Genomic DNA, 19,394 nt, shown 5'->3' with positions numbered 1-19,394 from the left:
CAGATTGCCCTAATACCCTAATTGCACTGACTGCTTCTTGACGGCAGAAATCATAGCGATGGATACGAGCGCTCGTGACGATCGATATGAAACGATCTTGATCGATATCTCCGGATCGATCGCGTAAATGTCTCTCATATAGAGTCCGCATGGATAGCCACCACCGCAATTTCTATTTCTACCGCCATGCAGCAGCGTGTAGTCACTGTTGTGTTCCCGTTTAAAGGACGTAGCCAGTGTAACTACTGGATATAATAAGACTTAACATCTCATGTCACAGGATGGCGAGAACAGTAGAATACTAAACAATACTTTATAATTCAAGGTGTTGTGGTGTTTCTTCTGTTTATGGGCGGTCGTATCGCTTACCATCAGACGAACGGCTAACACGACTGATCATTCAAAGCAATAAAAAAAGACCAATCAGTATAAAGTTAGATGGTGACGCTCGCGTATTACTCATTTTAATTGCTTTATTTATGAGGTGGATTTGGAGATAGCTATCTGGATAGTCTGTCAACTTCGGCCGACAGTTTATGATAATAATCTTTTAAAATTCGACCTACTTATGAATACCTAGCTAGGTATAAATTATAATGTAATTAAATAATATAGTCCTAATGTACATAAATTAGGACTATGTTACTTACTTAAATTATATATTTACATTGTAACAGGCTACGATGGGGTTGTCATGTCGCTAAAGATAAAAAGCTCGAAAATAAACCAAAATAAAAAAAACTTTTAAAAAAAATCAAGCTACTCGTGACTAACTTCAAGATGATAAGACAGCGAAGTAAATATAGTGCTTATTCTTCAATAATATTAACCCACCGAATTTAATTATAAAAAATCGGTAGTATTTAAAAACAAAACTTTTTTTTTATTTTTAATAATTAATAAAAATAAAAAAAAACCCTTATTTATAAATAATTTAATGACAAAATTGTTGATTTCTATCCATGCCGTCAAATCACCTCTGATACTAGCTGTTATAAAGTGTGAAATGTATTTTAAGTCTTCATGTACAATAAGTGATAACTTCTATTTAATTATTGCAGCAGTCATTTATATTTAATATTGTTCCGAAGCTTGGTCCCCCAACCAAATAATCCGAAAAAATCTTGACTTATTGTTTAACCTATTTGACATTTTTCAATTTTGTTTACATGTTTGGCGCTGGAGACCAGGTTTCTTAGTCTTTCGTATTTTGGATTAGGAGTACATCATAATTGTTATCGTTACAGTAACTTTTTTTCTTTTTTTTTTTATGAAATTTTCTCAGTTTTTTTATGTAAAAAAAATATCTGAGTTTGATGTTTAAAATTCGGGTATATTTCAACGATAATTCGTTTTTTAAAGTCTGGTGTCTTTTTTTAAATAAGTCATATATCAAGCATTATAAATCAATATGGTTCGTATGAACATTACTAGATCTTCCGTCCACCTGTCTGTATCAGTGAATCATTGTTATTCTGGAGCATATAAAGGAATAAAAGTATTTTGACGTCTACCAAAAGGTACATAAGTATCCAATTTTCTTCTTCCTTTTTGTCAAATAGCGCATTTATCCTCCAATGTTAATATTGACTTGATATATTTTTTCATTTCTTTATCAATATGTTATATCCCAGTCCGTTACTATTGTTTTTGGCAGTTTTTTGTAGTCATAGACAATTTTTTTTTGTTTTTGTTGCGTTTATTCAGCCACATATTAGTTATGCGGTGCCTATTTACCCAGATTGCAGTATCGCCAGACCCACAACACCAGCTTTTGAAAACTATGATAGACGATGGCATGCATTTAGTATATGACACCAAGCAGTGGCTTTCATTTTTTTTTATACGTGCACTGCAAAGTGATCCCACTGCACCTGATGGTAAGTGGTGGGGTCCAATAGAATGTCGACTGACGAGAGATGATTACGCCTCGGCAATTGACACAATTATGCCGGCCTGTTGAATATACACAGGCTGATCCCGGAGCGCGATTTGCCTATCCATGGAACCTTAGGGCAAGCTAAGGCTTTGGTATCCCAACTTAGTAGATAAATAAAGTACGCAACCAGGGTTATATCGTGGATATTACTGGACTTATATCACCTTTAATAGCGGGTGTTTTTTTTGTATGTTAACTCGTTTTTTCATCTGTTTTAAATTTTTCAATTTAATTTTATACTTTAAATACCACATTAATGCAGCTATTATAATATGGCGCAAACGGCACGCAACAAGAAATTCATAGCACGCCATGGGGCCACTTCGAAATTAAACCTTTATGTTACTTCATTAGCACATAAATAACAGGCAAGCCTAAATGATTTAGTTGGTCAAGAATTAGAATGTTGTTTTGGGTAATGTTTTTTTTTTTTTTGTTTAAAGTTCGTATAATAATGTGTAAAGGTGGAAAGGCAAAGGTTTTCCTACTAGAGTTCCTTGAGGTGACGCAACAAAAGATTAGAAGAGATAGGTAAATGTAATTCAAAGAAAATATTTGACAGCTAAAGAAAAACGCCCGTATTCTTAACTGTTATTTATCCAACGACGGAGCATTACTGTGATAATAAGTCTGTTTCTCAGCTTTGTTTATCTGATAGCTTGCTGTTTGTTCAGCTTTGTTTATCTGACAGCCAATTAGATTAAAGTTGTATCTCAATATTAGCCAATCACAACGCCCTATGTCTACGCACTGTGAAGGCTGCCATGCCGTCAGCACTGAGAAACAGACTTGTTATCACAGCATAACGTCCTTAGATAAATAACGTTTACGAATACCAGCGAAAGAGTTCCAAGATTATATAAAGCGGACATTGGGAAAATTGTCATACGAAAATTTTGCGCTTACTCAATCTACCGTTAAATAGCAAAACACCAATGCAAAATTCTTCATAATTTTTCCATAACGTGATTTGCACGTTTTTAAAACGCATATTTTCTGTAAATATGTTATGTGTTAATATCTAAAGACGCTGTAACGTCTTGTCACGCGAACATTTCAAAAGACAACTTATTGCCAATTGGTAACAATATTTGGAGCACAAATTTTGTCCTATCAATAACTAACTATACTGTTTTAATATCTTTGGCTAAAGATAATTTTATTACTCTCTTTGGGCATAAAATGACGTGCTTACGTTTTAAAGATTTTTCAAACATGAAGATACCTCTATGAATATTTTGACTAGCGATATTCGTACTTATTCTACTATTGGTCAAATAGTGTGCTATATTCCGTATAACTTTGTAATCTTCCAGCGTCGTTTAAAAGCAAAGCTGTCGCTATAATGTCCGTACATTGGTAGTAAATAGTAACCACGGTCGAATCGACTTTTTGGCGCTTGATGAAACTGACTGCAGTGTGCTGATGTATTTATTTGTATGATGATAATTTTGTAACAAATAATTTTCTACCTGTTTTTGGCCCGCGCACTATATATATACATTTTCAAGCAAATTGCAGAGATGATTTCGCCTTTCGTAACTAAGATGCAAAAATACTTCTGAATCATTGTTGTTAAAGCGTCTAAATATGAAAAAATATGGGCATGAATTACTTGTTGTAATATATCACGTAAGATTATCCAAATAAACAAGCAACACCAAAACTTTTGTGTTATAACTTTTTTTTGTAAATTTTTACAAAATATAATTAAAAGATAGTGAACTTTATTACATTTCCATTGAGTTTCAATCGGCTTAACATTGTTCTCGAGCTAAAATATGTATAAAACGAGTGAACATAATCAGTATTTAAACAATAACTCATGTGTATGCTGTCTTGTCATGTCATAAAAACAATTGTTCCTAACAATTCATTGGTTGATTTAATACAAGGTTTTATGTTTTCTTGGATTTGCAAAGTGATTTTTATATCACATAATTCTGTGTCACTTCAAGTGAAAACTTACAGTAGTCCCAAAAGCTAAATAAAGGGACGAGGGTAGGGGGGATTATTGTCGTTTCTAATTTTTATCAACATTTCAAACAAATTTTTGCAACATAAGTCAAAATTAAGATAGGACTTTGTAATAGTGAACCAAGAAAACTAAGAAACATAAACTTCAGACAGACAGTGCTAAGTCCAGAAGATATTCCATGACTTATGACCCGGCTACCTTATTGTGAATATTTCTCCATGAGACACACTAATTACTAAAAAACGTTGGTACTTTGCCTCGATGAACTAGATCTATGCTTCCTGATATATACCATTTATTCAAAAGACTAACCGGCTTTATCTACATCACCTTTGCCCTTCCTTTCTACAATGCATGCTGTTGATATAACATTTGACCTTTTCTTTCCCACGTGACTGATTTCAATGCAAATCAAAACTATATTGGCATTTTCCTTGAATGTGCCCGAAACTGCACTAACGTCAGGTGGTGCTTTTCCGTCTGCGTGGGCAAATGCACTAAGGTCAGATTATTCCGTCTACGGGGGAAAATCCGTCTTTTTGCAATTACGAGCGTTCTAATCGAGGAATAGTTTTCATATGTGGTTTAGGTAAATAGGGGATTATTCGACGCTTTTATCTTTACGGCTATCAAAGAGGTCTAAGATTGTAAAGAGAGCATATTAGGAAGATTGTTATACAAAAAAAATGCGTTTATGTGATAGTTACTCAATGTACCGTGAGATAGCAAAACATCAATATAAAATTAGTCATATTTTTTCCATATCATGATTTGTACGTGTTTATGCGAATATTGGCATATTCTTTGTATATATATTATTTTGTATTAATATCTAAGGACACTGTGACATCATGTCATACGGACATTTCAAATAAGACAGCGTCTTATTACCAATTGGTAATAACTTTTGGAGCAAAAATTTTGCTCTGATGTCTGGTCTATACCTAACTATATAGTTTAATGGTTTTGACGGCTATCAAAACTGTCCTTCGATTAGAACGCCCGTAATGGCAAAGACGGATTTGCCCCCATAGACGGAATAGGGCCCATAAAATTATTTTATTTGAAGTGCAATATTATGGGTTATGATCTCATCTATTCGGTTATTTCAGCGGTGCACGTTTATAGTGTAAACACTATCTTGTTTAGCTGCAGATGTTTATATTATATAGTTGCTAAAATTATTTACGCGTAGCTATTTTAGAAATTTAGCTATTTGCTGGGGCAGTTGTGATTAAGGTTCAAAATTCTGTTATTTATTTTCAAAAACTTTGTTACAAATAACTATTAATGTAAATTGTTGTCGATTTTTGTAATTGACATTTGAATTTCCAATATTAATGTGTTTGAACTAAACATTTTGTTGAATAGATATTGAGTTTTTAGTTAAAACCTCTTACTTCACTTTTCACCAAAATTATATTCATGTAATATTTTTCTTAACGTACCACAAATTTTCTCCGATCCCTAGTTTATTTATTAATTTCATTGTTTATTAATTTATTGTCATTTAAATATTTGGATGCGACAGCTTCTGGCAGATGTTTATTATATTTTATATACAAAATACTTTTATTTAAATCAGTAATCACTCTAAATAAGTAATCAGTTACATTCTTTGGAAATGATAAAAAGTGAAGTTTTGTTCAAGAATAAAATCGATTTCTTCTAATATCGTAACTTATGCTTACATGTGTGTATTTTTATTTTCGTTATAAAAAACTGCCTGTTACTACGTGTAAGTGTATAAAATTCGTTCTTCCTTTATATATCCAAAAGACTGATTTTTCTTATGTTCGGCATATTTATTTAAATTCCCATCGTGATTTTTTTATATTCAAGAATTGAAGCAAAGGAATACAGTTTGTTGGCATTATCCGTTATGTCCAACCCAAAAAAAAAAAATTGTATTAAATTTGATCAGAAAACAATGTTGCTTTCCAGTTCTTTTTGAGTATATTGTTTTTTCTTTTTCATTTTTGTCTCATTTTGTGTAACGAAAAAGCATTTAAGTAAACAAAATCGATGTCATAAGATTGTCAGAAGAAAATAATTTTCCAATAAATATGCAAAAATATTTAGAAAATTTTGCATAATCCTCCTCTAATTTATTAGGGACAAAGTCTTGTTGCGACAGCTTTTGTACCTACACTTTGTTAAGTATTTATTATTGACCATAGTTCATGTTAAACATTGTGCCAAATTGTTTTTGTACATTTCGTTTTATTATTTTTGTTAAACATATTCCGACACTTTTTATTTTATGTTACGGTATTTTTTATTATATTATTGTTTCTACTTACAACGAATTAACAAGAAATGTATAACTTGTTTTAATGATTACAAAAGCACCTTGATCCTGTTATATGTATTAATACCTACCAAATAAGTAAATTATGCCAATATAAAATTGATATTTGCTTAAAAATACTTCATTAACACCTTCCAAGTTAATATAAGTGAATTATACTAAACTGGTTGTTATAAAATGTTCCAATCACATTTAAAAAGCGTTTAGTGGTCTAAAATGATTTAAATTACAAATATAAAAACAAATTTTAAATAATTACGAAAAATTTGTTGCTTTTTTATGCTCATTGGGACATTTGAACAAACATTTAAAAAAATTACCTAACCTTATAAGTGGTGCCGTTGTTTTTGGTAAAACTCTTTAATTTTTTTTCCAAAACAAATGTTTGTCTTTAAAAAAAAGATGACTCCCGATGTTGAGTATAAATGTCGATAAATGTGACTGGAGCCAAAAAATATTTTGCTTGAATACAGCGCATATAAAGTATAATAATACATAATGTATGTTTCTACCTACCGCCCTTTATGAAATGAGTTTAAATCCTAAACTATTATAAATTAATAATACCAGAAATAACGACTCAATGAAATAAACCGTGTGATGCTTAACTATGCTCAGAATAATTTAAATATATTTTTATATTAAATATAAGCGTGTAATAAATATGCATTTATTGTTAACGAATTTATTTTGTGTTATTTTAATGAAAAACAACACACTGTTATTATTTTTAATACTTGTTGTAAAGTATTTAGCTAATCAATATGTGGATATTGTAATATATGAAAGTAACAGGAGCCTTATTATAAATGTAATAAAGAAAATGTCTATTTATTGTTGAAGTTTAATTTGACGATTGCCAATATTACCTTTAGGCGCAACAAAGTAATATTTATAGGTTCATAAAAACAAAGTATGTAAAAAAAATATTGACGTAAAAAACCTGCTAGAAACAGTAGTGGTCACCAATGACGTTTTACAAATAGACGCGTCATACACTAATAAAATTGCACATAAAAACGGCGCACTATTCACTATAGTCACATACCTATACATATAAATTACAAATTGGCTCGAAGAAAGAATACAAAGATTAGGCATGCGTTCGTTAGAAAAGGATATATATACATCGACAGTTACAGCTCGCATTGATACGTCACGAGCGTGGACCGCCATCGCCATGGCAGCCGAATAAAATGCATTTATTAGTTAAAAAAATAAGTTAATAGTGTATACTTATTACTAACGTATGAAGTAAAACGTTTTTTTCATTCACAGTTAGAGTATAATTTGTACATCGTCTAAAAACACAGGAAGGCATTTTATTTATCAAAATGCTAAAAGTTAGTAAGCCGACTAGCCGCGACAGTGGTTGGAGGTTGACTACGTGAATATCGGGCAATTACCTTACTTTCTTCTTGCCAAAATTGAGCTCAGACAACGTATCTATGTAATAAAAACATCTTAGGTGGTCACTACGTTTTTTATTAGGGACAATTTTGACCCGTCAACGAAATTATTTGTATATGAACAATATGACTTAATGAATGATGCACGATTCCTTAAAATAATGTATCTATTATAATATTATAATAATATTTCTTGTTGTACTTATTTATACGACAAAACACCAAAAAATATTTCGTCTGTAAATTTACACACGAAACACTGTACATTAATTTCCGAACGTTATTGTTTTTAATTGACAAAATTTCTGAACGCAACGCCTAACTGTCATTCTTCATTTATCATGGCGGAAGACGAGGATGGTGTTTCGAATAAAAATTCACCACAAAATTCAAATAATGGAGAAACATCCCAAGATAATGAACAAAACGCGGCGAGGCCAGATCTAGGTATTGACGAAGCGAAGTATAACAAGGATGAAAATGGCGAGGCGTCGTCGCCGGACGCGAAATGTTCAACTTCCAGTGAGTGTTTTTCGAAGTTGTTTTTTGTCCTAAATATAAAGGCATTCCTCGCCGACCGTCCGTTTGCATTGCAGAATCGACGGGCGCCACTCGCAAGGATGAGAACCCGTTTTCTTTTCGTCATTTCTTGAAGCGCGACCTTTCGTTACCGGGTAACTCTACGTACGAAAACACGGGCGCGCGGCCCAAAGTTTACGCGAACACGGTGCAGCACTCGCCAACGAGGAGCGAGGCCGAGCCGCGCCGTGATAAGCTTCGAGCCATCGACACACAAGCCAAAGAGCGCGGCGGTGAGCCAGCCGCCCAGCGCGCCAGCGACAACACGTCCTCCAGTAGTTCCGTAGAGATACCCTTTAGTGTAGTGAATAACTCCGAGTCTAAGCATAATTTTTACACGGACAATAACGATGTACCGTTCTACCACAGACCAAACCTGGCATCTGAGCCTCTAGGTATGCCATCACTGCCTGATTTTGTGCAAGATCACATTCTAGTGGAGCAGGCATATCTCAATTCGAATGGGCCCATATCTGTTGACCTGGACAATTTGCCTGACTTTACATTTAACACTAGCTTCAATGCCGGGTCTTCATCATCATTAGGCAGGAGGAATAATAGCTATGCGAGTAACAAAGGTTATGATTATGAGGCTTATATGGGGGCCGCGTCTACCTCGAGTGAGTCTGGACAGGCCAGCCGCAGCATCCCACTGGACCTGCCATCTGGAGCTGAAGCAGCAGGGCCGGTGCCACTGGACCTGCCCGCACACTTGAGTTTGGATCTCACAGAGTCAGTAAATCCAGCTGACAGACGGAATATGTCGCCGAGGAGCACTTTCCCATTAGATCTGCCACCAAATGCAGGTGAGTTTATTTCTTTATATGTAACTTATCAGTGCATTTTGCTAATGTTTGACAATCAAATAACAACAATAGTGTTATAAATTTGTGCACAAGAAACTTGTAACTGTTTGTGAAACTTATAATATAATGTGTTAAAATGCAAATAGTTGGTATTATAAAACCCAGATCATGAGATGCGTGGTACTGCCTCTATTGCAATGTTTATTATCAGAAAACCAAAAGTTTTGGAAACTCATACCTGTGCCACATCATCAGGCTAGGGAATGGTTTGCTACCATATGTGTTCCCTCATTCCTATAACTTAGAGCCCTTCAAGTGGAGTGTAAAGAAACAATTATGCAGGCCAGCATGACTGTGCCGACCATCCTGGGATGCTTGTTTCTTTTACTGAGCCCCAATAAAAAAAGGGAAATCTATAAAGCTGTACTATTTGTTTTCCCAAATAACAATAATCAAATGGAAATTATTTGACTGCACTTAATATTGCCAATTGTTAGTTACTAAGTGTGCTTTGAAATAATTCAATTCAGACGATTTATCCAGTCTTATATGTGTACTTGTTGAATATCTACATTCTTACATCACATACATTTGTTATGGCAAGACAATGTGTCAGTTCCTCTGTCATCAAATGTCACTCAACATTATAGGACAAGTTTTAAATTACTTACAGGCAAACAACACTTATTTTAAAGTGGTCTATTTTAAAAACACAATAACAATTGTTTTTATCTGATGAGGCGCACAGGTGATCATTAAATATGTATATGCATAAACTATAAATCATTAATTTACACACAATGAACATTTTGTGATCCATTTGCTTTATGTTGATTGTTCATTACTTTGCATAATTATTTTGATTGGTACTTGTTGAGTAAAAGTATTACAGTCAACAGGGGACTAAAAATCTATACATTATTATTTGGGCCATGGACAATAGACTTGCAAAAGTTTTTATATTTTGTTGTTTTTCGAACTTCTATTCTTAATTATTGATAACATTTTAATTTATTTGTCAAAATTTTATGATTTTTTTTGTTTATTTCAATTGCCAATTGTGTACCTACAATCATTCTTTATTTCAAGTTATTGACACCACTATTTGGCAACACTCTGTATAAGTAACCTTTTTATAGAATTTCAATCTATAAAAGTTATACAACCTAAACATTATTTTTGAAACTGATTTTTCACATCAGTAGTATAGTGTAATGCAATTGCATCGGCTTTCCATTTAATATTCAAGGTGTTGTTGCTAGATAATTTGATCACCAGGGCTTACCATCTGATGTGAGACAAGTCTTTCATTATCTTTACATATAATAAAATTGTAAATTGTAATAGGCCAATGTCTGTACGTTATAAATATTGAAGAACTAATATGGGGAGCAACAGAAGCCAAACAATTTTTGCCTGTCTGAATGTTTGTACATGCATCATGTTAAAACTACTGCATAGAATTAATGCAGTTTTTACCGATGTATTGATAGAGGTCTTACTTAAAGTATAGGGTCCATTTTATTTATTTATTTGTTTGGACAACCAACAAAACATACACCATACATATTATCCCGGGAAAATATAAAACAGGAGTTTTATTCTTGAAAAACTTTATGAGCCATGAGTTAAACTAGTTAAAAAAGTGTGATGGTTATTTGAAAAGATTTGCATCTAGTATTGTAAAGACATAGCAAATCATCACATGTGATGTTTGTTGCATAAAATGCCTACATTTTACTGGTGGTAGTTCTCTCATATATGAGGGTCCGCCTGGGTAGGTGCCATCGCAATCTCATGAAAAACATTGAAGTAAATGTAGGCTTATTATTGTTCAAGACTTTAAATAGTTGGTATTCAGAGGAGTTACTATGTTGCTGTGGGGCTACTTGAGCGCACACAACACCGTATCCTCGTCTTACTACTTTCTATATAGTCTATTGGGCAGTGTAAGTCTTTTAATCATGATAATAGACTCTTATTTAGGACTCACACTGCTAATCAATATTAGATACATTTAATTTAATTTGTATGACTTATACTGAATAATATTGCGTTTATTCTTCCTCATGTTAAAGATACCAGAATATACCAATTCTTAATAATAAAATATGTGCCTCGCCCTACGCCCACAAGAATTATGCTGAATTTTTTTTACCCCATAGGCGTTACACAGGGCGAAAAGTGGGTCCACTAGATATGCCTCTGCCTACACCTTAGGATTTAGGAGGCGTGAGTGTGTTTTACTGAATGTATACACATTGCATTCGTTATAATATTCTCCAAATTTGACATATCAGAATAAGCAGTTATAGCAGGTTTTTCACCTGTGTTAGCCAGGCTTTTAAATACCATATTGGCGATATAAAAGCACAGTGGTGTATTTTACTATGACGCGATGTAGGCGCTGAGTCGATGCGTCTGCCGGACTTCCTGCCGGTGCACCCGGGCAGGACGTCGCCGGAGCCCGAGCACCAGGACGAGCAGCTGCAGCAGATCATCTCTGAGTTGGAGCGTACTAGGTCAGTCGCTTAATAATGTATTTTTTATTACTAGTACAATAGTGTCTCGCAGCTTTGCTTGCATGAAGACCCTTATTTTCTATATTCTTTTACAAGTCTCATATTGCTTTGGACTCATCAGAATATAGTATCGCACTTCCAATGAACAAGTCTCAGTTTAACTTTTAACTGATTTAAAAAAAAGGGTTTCTGTATTCGACGCGTATGTATGTATGATTGTAAATCTGCGACTTTCTTCAAAACTGATAAAAAAAATTTTTGGAGATTTAATTATTCCTTGAGTAATCCTAAAACAGATGCTAACCGTTAACCATTGTGATTTTCTCTCTAGGTCGGAGTTGTTCGTGGAGCGCAGCCGGCGGTGCCGCGCAGAAGACGAGCTAGCCGCGGCGCGAGCGCAAGCGCATGCGCACGCGCACGCTCTGCACGGTGCCGCACACGCCGCGCACTCCTCACACTCCTCACACACATCCCCCAGCGAACATATACACTCGCCTTCAGACGATGCTGTAAGTGTTTAATGCGTTGGTATATTCCGAGTATGAACTCATTGTGACGATTTATAGTTGAAATACTTCTTATTTTATGAAAAAAAAAAGAAATGTCGTAAGTATTACTTGAGCGTTCATCAGCGTTAAAAAATTATCTAACTGTTTATTTTACAGTGATAATAATATCTTTGTACTTTACATTTTAGGGCCGATCTACAGAGGCTGAAGCCACCATAGCCAAACTAAGGAATCAAATTAAAAAATTAAAGGTACAGTTTACAAATCTAAGTAGCATATTTAGTTCCACTATTGCAATCAATTTGTGGAAAATCAACAATTAATTGAATGTAAATATGTGAGAATTGATGGACTTTTGTATTTTGTTATTATCTTACCTCACAGTGGTAAGTGTTATGACGGTTGTGTTGCCACTTGCCAGGAGGAGCTGTCGTGGTCCCGCGCTGAGTGTGCGCGACTGCGCGCCGGCCAGGCCAGCGCCGCCGCCGACCTGCGCCGCGCCGCCAGCGTCGCCGACACCTCGCTCAGGTACGCACACACGCGCACACACGCGCACACACGCACACACACGCACACATATTTTATTTGAAACTTATACCTTTTTTATTTGACATCTACGGTTAGAGTAATTTATTGTAAAGTTTATTAATAGTCAACAATAATATGATTTTATTTAGTAACGCAATGTCAAAATTACCGTGTATAACATATACCCTGTCAAAGTTTCAAATAATGTAATTTGAAAGGATTTTTTTTTACACCTTAATGCTGCCCCATTTTAACCAGATATACATATATTTTATATATTTATAATTTAATGTCCGCAGAGAACTGCTCGCAGGCTTGGAACAGCTCAAGACCCTAAGCAACACGCTGGAGCCGACATGATGGACTCGCCATCGTCCAACGTAACCGCTTAGTTCTCACCAGTGAGTCCCACACGTGCTGTCTTTCACACTCTACCTGCAGCGTCCAAAGATTTGGGATTGTCCATAAAACACGTTTTACACGCTCATAGACAAGGCAAGAATTGGTCAAACGATGCGTTTTTAGTGCCCGTCAAGGTGCCGACATAGAGTACTTTAATATGCTGTCAAACAGATCATAACGTCAGAACGTATCATGCGCGTGAGCATACGCTGTTTTAGGTATTGGTCACACTACGTCAGCGCATAGCTTTATAGCACCTAAACGCGTTGTCTGACCAAGTCCTTACATTTTATTTCATCGAATACAATTCCACAGACCCGCTGTAAGCGTCTGATAGTTTTATATTTATTTATGTAATTTACAATTATTGATTTTAAAACTGTATCATTTTCTTACATAAGTAGGTAATTATAACAGTTCCTTATATGTAAAAAATATATTTATTAGTGGATTACGAAATTGCCTTCTGAGTTCATCCTCTAGCGTTATATTTATACCTATCTATATATTAGGATGTCATAATTAAAATAAATAATCATAGTTACATTATTTGCTCTGCAAGATTTAATATTATTTTTTTCCTCCAATACTATGCTTTGAATCTCAAAATAGACTAAAAACAACTAGCCTGGTTTTAAAAAAACATTAGTAATGAAAAGTTAATTAGAAGTAACATTATTTATATTCAATTTCGCATGTAGATAATTTGCTTATCAATTTTTTGTTTTTCAGTCATATTTAGTACATACTTAACTAGATTAAATATATAATACCAAACGCGAATTTCTCTTATAAATGTCTTTATAGAGGCTGTTCCTGATAAGTGGTATATTTAGGCTACAAAATATATGTAGCCACAAATCCCTCCTGATTTTAGCGTAATACCTCTTTTATGGAGCACCCTATATATCCATGAAATAGTCGGTGTTGTAGTTCAAATTTTGTCATCAATATAAAATTAGTAGTAAATTAGCTGAACCTAGAGTAACAAGCCAAAAAATCTATTTCCCATTGTGACAAATATTTATTTTTGAAGATTTACTTTCAAAACTATATAATATGATGTTTTCTGGTTGCATGTCCCAAACCGTTCTCTTATGACATATTAGGCATACATTTATTTATTTACAGTTATGTTAACTTGTCTCAAGTATACATATCTCAAGTCTCGACATGTTTTTTTTCGAATTTGCAAATCTATCGTCCATTTTAGTGCAAAAATGGTTGCAAAGCTTTTACGCTATTATATCGGCCCTATTGTCCCATTGCTGGGCTTTCTCAACTACTGACGGTTTAGCCCTGATATCACTGACAGCCGATTTCAATTATTCAGTCGGCATGTTTAGATTGATCGTATAAATCGACCAATCAGGGTAAAGTATTTTCACAGGCTTACAAATATGTTTTTGATTGGTTTATCGGGATCGGATCGAGATTAAGATCGGCATTGCTTACTGAAATCGGCTGTATGCTGGCCCTGGGTTTTGGATAGTTACATTAGACACTAACTTTTTCATTTATGTTCCTAAATAAAACACTAAATAAGTTTAGATAGTCCATCCAATTAATCTCAGGTTGTTGAACGGCAGCAAAAACTTGTAAATGGCATTATATTTGTAATTCGTTAAGAATTTGCGGGCAAAACGTTGACGGAACGAAATGATTTCGATTCCACATCGAATCAAATGCTTGTGTGGTTTCCTAATAGTTAATAGATATTGTGGGATTGATAATGCTTCGTGGTTTTTAAAAGTTAGTAGGTATGACTCGATAATTGGTTGTTTGATGGCTGTATTTACAATTGATTTGTAAAAATCTCTTCCACTTACAAGGTTGTCATCGAAGGTCTTTAACAATTAAATACACATCAGTTTCCATACATTTTTCTGTAATGTATATCGTTTTTATGGACAATTCTTTAAAAAATCAATACAATTCTAAATATATAAGTTTTTATAATGATTTAAGAATGGTAAAGAACAATTTCTTTTTATAAAATCTCGAGTAACCTTAAAATGAATAAATATCACTTGGTCTATTTTGAAGCTGTTTTTTTTTATTTACCCAAAAATAAAAATGTGTAAGAAAATTCTAAAATTAATTTTAGGCTACTTATTATGAATGGACCAAGTGGTACAATGGAGGGGTTAAATATATCCATAGTGTAGTTTTTGTTATGACATACAATAGTGATAATATGTTGTAAATTATGTTTTAAATATAATGCAATGTTTTTTTCTCGAAGAAAAAATATATGTATAACTCAAGTCGGCATGTGCGACTATCGACGCGATGTCCCGTTTATCGACTTTATATTTGGACTCCATGTCCTCGTCATGAAGGCCACTGCCGCGCCAGGATAAAAAGGGATTCCGTTGCTGCTATCCGTATTTATAATATCTTGAAGGTACAGAGGAAACATGAGACGTGTGACGTTTTAAAAAAATATCGATATATCAAAAATGATGTCTTTTATATTGTATTCATCACATTTTGTAAAATAATACTTATTTCACCTTTTTTCAAAAGGAATATTTTCAGATTGTCATTTCGAACTATTAATAATTTTGAATTTTGTCGACATATGTATGGTAACATATTTGTGTCGTTATTTATATTTTGTGTGACATTCCTTGTTTTCCCCTGTTCTTCGTATATATTCGACTTTGATGTTTTTACTCTTATTGTAGAACTCTGGAAGGAGCTCCAGTCTTGTAAGCCCTTGCTAATTTTTCTACTTCATGTATTGTGTTATATGTGGTAATAGTGACGTTTGAGAAATAATACTGTATCGACAATATATTCGGATTTTAAGTCCTAGAAAATTTTAAAGCCTTCAGTATATTAATATGTGAACTTAAATATATATATACTACAGCTGTTATACGTTTACTTATCGATATATTTCCTAATCGAGTCAATGAAACAAACATTCAGTTAGTCAAAATATCGATAGTATATCATCCTTTTTTAATCAGAATCCACCTAACACCCAATTCCATGAATTAGTAATTACAATTTTCATAAATATAATAATTTCGCCATCAAATTTTCTTGTTATTTTAAATTATTTCAGTATATACTACACATACAGAAACGCATGTATATGTTCCTCAAAGATTAAACAGAAGTAAAGGTAGCTTTTTTATTAATTCTAGAATATCTTTATCCAGAATATTTAATTATATCAAATGCGGTGTTATTTCTCAACCGGGATGTGTGTTGTAAAAAATAATCATTAAATGTAAATATAAGAACGGTGTAGTGTACATTTTGTGCAGTAGTTATGGGGCGTGTTTATTGGGTGTTGTATTGGCAACTGACTTGAATGCATGTGTTATGTTAAAATATATTTAAAAAGAACTGCATCAGTGGCGTAGTTGATCTGCATGCGCGGTACGACAGCGCTCTGAAGTCCTGGGCTCAAATCCCAGGTCGAGCAAAGTAATATTTGGGTTTTTCTACTCAGTATGAGGCCGGAGTCTGGAATTTGGGCCCGATATGGTGATAGGCTCACCCCCTATCACATCATGGGACGGAACACACTTGGCGAAAAGTGGGTGCCCTGGTTGCACCTCTGCATGATGTTGTTGTGTATATTTTAAAAACTTATCAAAAGCGAATGTCCAAAAGCATTCATTACATCACGTTTGGAAATGTATATTTTTGTGTTACGATTAACTTAGACGACCGATTTTTGTCGGTGACCGATTTATCGGAAACGTTTATCGAAACTGATAATGTAAAATGAGACGCACTCTCTTCCTACACCAAATTTAATTAAACAGCATTAAGGATTAAACGGATTAATAATATTTTACAATTAATTTTACTCTTAAAAAGTATGGTCCCTGAATAAGAATATTATTTACAGTATACGCTTTTAATTTCGTGAAACGTTCCGCATCGGTCGTCTGAGTTAATTATTTTTATCGATTGCAAACATTGTCTACAAGTTTGGTTAAGGGCCTACGCACACGACGTGTTTTAAATGCGCTTCAAACTCAACTTAGACGCGCAAAATTCTATCCAGATTCCAGTCTGAACTAGACTTATACAAAGACAAAAGGGTGCGTTTAGAAGTGGTTACAAAAATGTATGTACAGGCCTTAACAATATTCAGTTTTGTAACTCATACATTAATACAGTATTACAATGTGATCGTTAAAGCTTTTTAGTTTATTAATTTTAAAGGCAATGTTAATTATCTATTCTATTGACCTTGAATATATTCATAAAGCAATTACAATTAACTGTCGCGCTTTTTAGATTAAGCCACACTTGTTTTAATTATTTGTGTTGCTGAACATCGAATAAAGCATCGCATACACTGGGCATCATTTGATGCGCAACATGTTTGGTAAATGTTTGTTACAATCTGTATTACGTGATTCGTATACTGCGGCTTTATTATGCGCTGTGCTTTGCCAAACATAATGTGTTTGGCTTGATATGCAGTCTAGTTATCTTTTTGTGGAATTCTTAATATTGTTTTGAATTTTATTGCGATTGTGATACTTTTCAGCCTTTCTGTAGATTCACTGTAGTGTTTGCTTTTTGTGTTACCATTTCTCATATATGAATAGTAATTCTACAGAATAAATATAGCATGGAGTTAGTTGCCAAAATCGGCCGAAACAAGATCGAGAGTGAACGAAGCGAATGAAAGATTGTATTGTATAATATGAATGAATAGCGGTAAATGAAAAAATTGGAAAATTCACGATTGCTATTTTGGCACGAAAATATATGTTTGTATATTACTAAATTGTGGCTCTGTTGGAGGGGGGTTGGGACCGAATGGGTTTGGCAGCGAAGGTTAAATATTTTTATGTTAATATATATTTATGTACGATACTCTAAATGTAACTTATGAGAGCCTGATTAAATAATTTTGATTTTGATATTGGTATTTCTTTGTTAGACCTTACTTTCTCTGTACTTTCGTAATTTCATAATCCAATTACATTTGGTAATGTGTAAAGGAAAAATAAAAAGCCACAACATAATTACCTTATACAAAGCTTAATTTATTTGGTTGTAGTGGTTTTATTTTGGTTGTGTTTTATACCCAATACAAAAATAATAATTCTCATCTCATTTTATCTAGATAAATTCCCTGCTTCATTTTCGAAATTCGAAGTCAAACACTATTTTCAATATGGCAGTATTAAAATTATGGAAATCTAATTTTGAGGATTTTCATTTTATGTCTTTCAAGTTGTCACATATCTCTATTATATTACGGTAGTATCTTAAAGCTATATTGAACCCAACACAAAAAGAATCATTAAAATGATATTCGATTTTGAGAAGTTCTCTTCCGAATTTTCGAAGTCCCGAAGTTAAACGAAAACGTACCACCGTCACCGTATAAATCGTATGGTAAGTAGAACATTTAGGGAGTTCCAGTATACAGTAAAATGAAAATGAAAGACCTGTAATATAAATATTAAATTTATTTTTAATAATCATGATTAAGGTGGTAGCTCAAGGTCCATTTTCATACATTTTGTTTCGGCTTTAATCTGGGTAACTAAACAAGTATTGGCAAGTAAAGAATTTAAATTCACGTCTAGTTAGTGATTAGTTCTCGCAGTTGAAGAAAAATGTAAAAATAATTAATAATCATGGATATTTCTGCCTTTAAAATTTCGTCATATTAAATTTTAAAGGCCGAAATATCCATGATTATTAATTATTTTACGTTTTTCTTCAACTGCGAGAACTAATCACTAACTAGACGTGAATTTAAATTCTTTACTTGCCAATACTTGTTTAGTTACCCAGATTAAAGCCGAAACAAAATGTATGAAAATGGACCTTGAGCTACCACCTTAACTGGTATAATTCGTGTTTACACATTTTTCTTAATACAAAGCATAACAATAAACTATTGTAAAATAGTACATACAACGCGGAGAAGGACCAAATATAAGAACTACAAAGAAATTTTTATAGATCATCTTATGAACATACAACTACATTTGAAGCTAACAGTACAATCTAAACTTTATGACCGGTGTGAAGTTATTAACATAAAGACACCCATTGTTTTTAGATTAAAGTGTTACATAAGACGCACAAGTTATTACGAACTCGAAACCAGCCATTGACTTTAACGCGAGTACATTTCATTTAATACAATTACTATTAAAATTACTATCACAAAATGCGTTCAAGATCATATTTTATCAATGAAACAACAACGCAACAAAACATTTCTACTAATTCGTGGAATGTTCATGATTTAACTAGAGGTTCATCAATTAAACTGGTAATGGTCGCAACGAATGGAGATATTTAATTATTGATATCGATTACCTAATTGGACGCAATACTTTCGATATCCCGTAAAGGCTTGTTAATAACATTACAAATACTTTATCGACAACAAACTATCGATTCTGG

At 33.5% G+C, this 19,394-nt stretch overlaps 1 protein-coding gene across 1 annotated transcript; it reads left to right on the top strand.

Moving 5' to 3' along the window:
- The first annotated feature begins 7,952 nt into the window (after positions 1–7,952).
- On the top strand, positions 7,953–17,887 carry LOC115454148. Its single transcript, XM_037438857.1, has 7 exons — positions 7,953–8,159; positions 8,234–9,022; positions 11,427–11,544; positions 11,876–12,053; positions 12,242–12,304; positions 12,475–12,581; positions 12,881–17,887. Exons 1-7 carry the CDS (start codon positions 7,979–7,981, stop codon positions 12,939–12,941), a joined length of 1,497 nt encoding a protein of 498 aa, XP_037294754.1. The 5' UTR covers positions 7,953–7,978; the 3' UTR covers positions 12,942–17,887.
- Positions 17,888–19,394: the final 1,507 nt, after the last annotated feature.

Source organism: Manduca sexta, chromosome 15 (assembly GCF_014839805.1).
Source record: "Manduca sexta isolate Smith_Timp_Sample1 chromosome 15, JHU_Msex_v1.0, whole genome shotgun sequence".
Taxonomy (NCBI): domain Eukaryota; kingdom Metazoa; phylum Arthropoda; class Insecta; order Lepidoptera; family Sphingidae; genus Manduca; species Manduca sexta.
Note: the sequence above shows the minus strand (reverse complement) of the source record. Positions and strands in the feature narration are given on the sequence as shown.

What these genes read in the sequence shown, in the direction of transcription:
- LOC115454148 (XM_037438857.1), top strand. Translation starts at nt 7,979, where the DNA reads ATGGCGGAAGACGAGGATGGTGTTTCGAATAAAAATTCACCACAAAAT. An exon ending in CGCGAAATGTTCAACTTCCA is followed by an intron (nt 8,160 to 8,233) that starts GTGAGTGTTTTT and finishes TTTGCATTGCAG; the next exon opens with AATCGACGGGCGCCACTCGC. An exon ending in GTCGCCGACACCTCGCTCAG is followed by an intron (nt 12,582 to 12,880) that starts GTACGCACACAC and finishes TAATGTCCGCAG; the next exon opens with AGAACTGCTCGCAGGCTTGG.